Genomic DNA, 2,688 nt, shown 5'->3' on the forward strand with positions numbered 1-2,688 from the left:
GCAGAGAGGGGAGCTGGCAGACATGCACTGCAGTCCCCGTACACACGTGCAGAGAGGGGAGCTGGCAGACATGTACTGCACAGTCCCCGTACACATGTGTAGAAAGGGGAGCTGGCAGATGTGACACGGATCCAAGCGAGGCTGCCAGCACAGGGAGGGCTGCTAGCCAAGGCACACCAGGCATAACTGATGTGCTCACTGGGTTGGTTGCCCACTTCTGAATGAATGAGACAGAGTGGGTACATGGACTGTGACTGCTCTCAAAGCCATTCACACAGGGAACTGAAGACGACCACTTTTGCAGCCGCCGCCATCCTCAGGTGTGTGTGAAACTATCTGACCTCCATCAATAAAGAGCCACAGTCAACAGCAGGGGACTCGATGACTCAGGTCTGAAGTTAGGTAGTTAGCAGAGGAAAAGCGCAGGCACAGAGGGCTTCACTGGTGGTGCCGGCTGCAGGCCTTCCCCTGGGCCTCACTCAACACCAGGGACCCTACTACTAAGCACTAACTTTGGCACCAAAGAAACCACACTTCAGAGTGTCACCACCATATCCAGGGAACACGCTAAGCATGGCAGCTCCTCCCTTAGAATGATAAGTCACACTGCCTAATGCTGACTCCAGCTTAATCTGTAAGGTGCTGAAGTCACCACAAGCTCTAGGAGCAGACAGGTGGCTTTGGTACTGTCCTTCCCAGGACCCCTCACCTGGACCCTGGAGCCCTGGCTGCCCCAGTGGTGGACCCCTAGGGAAGGACAAGCCCACAGCAGCAGGCCTGAGTCTACTCTTCTCTGAGGAATGAGAACCCAGGTGAGTTGTGCCCAGGCCCCCTGCTGGGGTCTCAATACATGCTGTGGCCACAGACATACTACAACGTCCCAGAGAGGGGTGATGGCAGCAAGCAGGCCTCTCTGCCATGGCCCTGTCACCTCAGTCACAGGACCCTCCTGAAAACCCTCAACAGTGCCAAGTTCATAAGGCAGGAGCGCAGAGCCCCAACCCACAGCTGCCTGGAGGGCTCTTCTAAAGGGTTCTCAGATACATGTAAACACCAAAGTAGATAAAAACATACACACCGCCCAGGAAGTGGCACCTACCACCCCACACAGATGTCCACACAAAGAGCAGAAGCAGCCGTGTGCTTTGAGGACCATAGTTTATTTGTGGGCAGCCCAGGGCAGAGGTGACAGTACCCACACAGATGGAGTTAGCTGGTTTCGTTTTTCTTATTTTGGGGGAGAGAGGCCTCTGGGACCCAGGCTGGACTCAAACTCTAGACGCCCCGGCCTCTGGCTAGGATTAGGTGTGCACACAGTACAGGGGAAACTATGAGTCTTAGGAGTGAGTTTCTGGTATGTAAGCAATGGCTCTGAGGCAGGCGCATTCCAGCACTAAACGGCACTCAGAGGCTACAGGGGCATGCCCAGGTATCCTGTCCCAACAACCAGGGGCCAACAAGGATGATGGCCGTCTTAGGCTATGACCTCACTTCTCACTCTGCAAGGGCTGTTTCCTCTTCCTCGCTGGCTGCTGGACACCAGCCCCCTTTGCTCTAGCACCAGGCTTCTTCCTCTTCCCAGGAGGCTCTCTTTGGCCAGTCTTCTCATCCTCCCTCCTGCTCCTCTTCATCCCTGGGCTCATGTCTGAAGTTGAGGCTTCTGCCTCGCTTCCTCCTGCAGAACAAGCAGCTGGGACAACACGGTGTGTTTCACTCACCTGACTCCTGTACCACAGGTCCTGGGCAGTCAATACAAGAGTCACAGCCAGCACATACACACCCGGAAGGGGGGACGGACACCAACAGTGACATGGGTGGCGAAGGTGAGGACCAGTGAAGGATACAGGACAGGTGAGGCTCAGCTCAAAGGCTGCAGGAAGGTCAGAGAGAGGTAGCCCAGGCAGAGCACAGGCACCACAGTTTGAGGGTATTCCCCACAGACTGCAGGGCTTCTGGTTAAAAAGGGGAAGAGTGCCAGGGTCCCCAGGCCAGGTGCACTGCAAGCATCTGTGCATGATGGGAAGGGGAGAAGAGGGGGTGAGGCAATCCATATGTTAACTGCCACCCAGGGTCCTACCTTGCTCGTTCTGGGGCTGCAGCGTGGACAAACGATTCTTTCTCTTCTTCCGTTCCCGCCTCCCTTCCAGCAGTTTCTTATAGGCTTTTTCAGGGACATCATCATCTGGGAAAGTGCCTGAGAACGAACCAGGGTGACAGTGGGGGATTGAGGGCATGGATCACCTCCCCTCTGCAAGGTCTGCTGTCACACTAGACTCAGTGTGTTCAGCGATGACCAAGCTGCGGAGATCCACATTACAGGTCCACACGGACCCAGCTGGGAACCAGGAAGATCCAGAAAGGCAAGCCACATGTACAGTGCCAAGATCTATTCCTCAAACAGGCTTATGCTGCGTAGTGGTGACTGACGTTCCTGGACACTGGTAAAAGCCTATCCATCACAAAATACACACACTCTCCAGTGTGAACTTCATCTAGAAACACTGGACATGAGCTCAGACCTGCAGGAAGCATCAAGGCACATTCTGGTGAATGAAGAGAGGCTGAAGCAAGACAGAAGAGGAGAGTTAAAGGCTGCAAGGCCTCAGAGGCCAGGAATGGCAATGAAGTCTGAGCAGCACTCAGCAAGCAGAGGAGGACTGAGTGCTGGGCAGCCTCTGAGTCGATCCC

At 54.9% G+C, this 2,688-nt stretch overlaps 1 protein-coding gene across 1 annotated transcript in view; it reads right to left on the minus strand.

Moving 5' to 3' along the window:
• Nucleotides 1-1,141: 1,141 nt before the first annotated feature.
• The window catches only part of Rrp1 (ribosomal RNA processing 1), a 25,728-nt gene continuing 24,181 nt past the window's right edge, over nt 1,142-2,688 (minus strand). Inside the window, 2 exon segments of the mRNA XM_026785516.1 lie at nt 1,142-1,675; nt 2,078-2,194. Of these exon segments, the coding sequence (XP_026641317.1) occupies nt 1,488-1,675; nt 2,078-2,194 (305 nt within the window). The 3' untranslated portion in view covers nt 1,142-1,487.

The sequence above is a fragment of the Microtus ochrogaster genome, linkage group LG2, assembly GCF_000317375.1.
Source record: "Microtus ochrogaster isolate Prairie Vole_2 linkage group LG2, MicOch1.0, whole genome shotgun sequence".
NCBI classification, from domain to species: Eukaryota; Metazoa; Chordata; class Mammalia; order Rodentia; family Cricetidae; genus Microtus; species Microtus ochrogaster.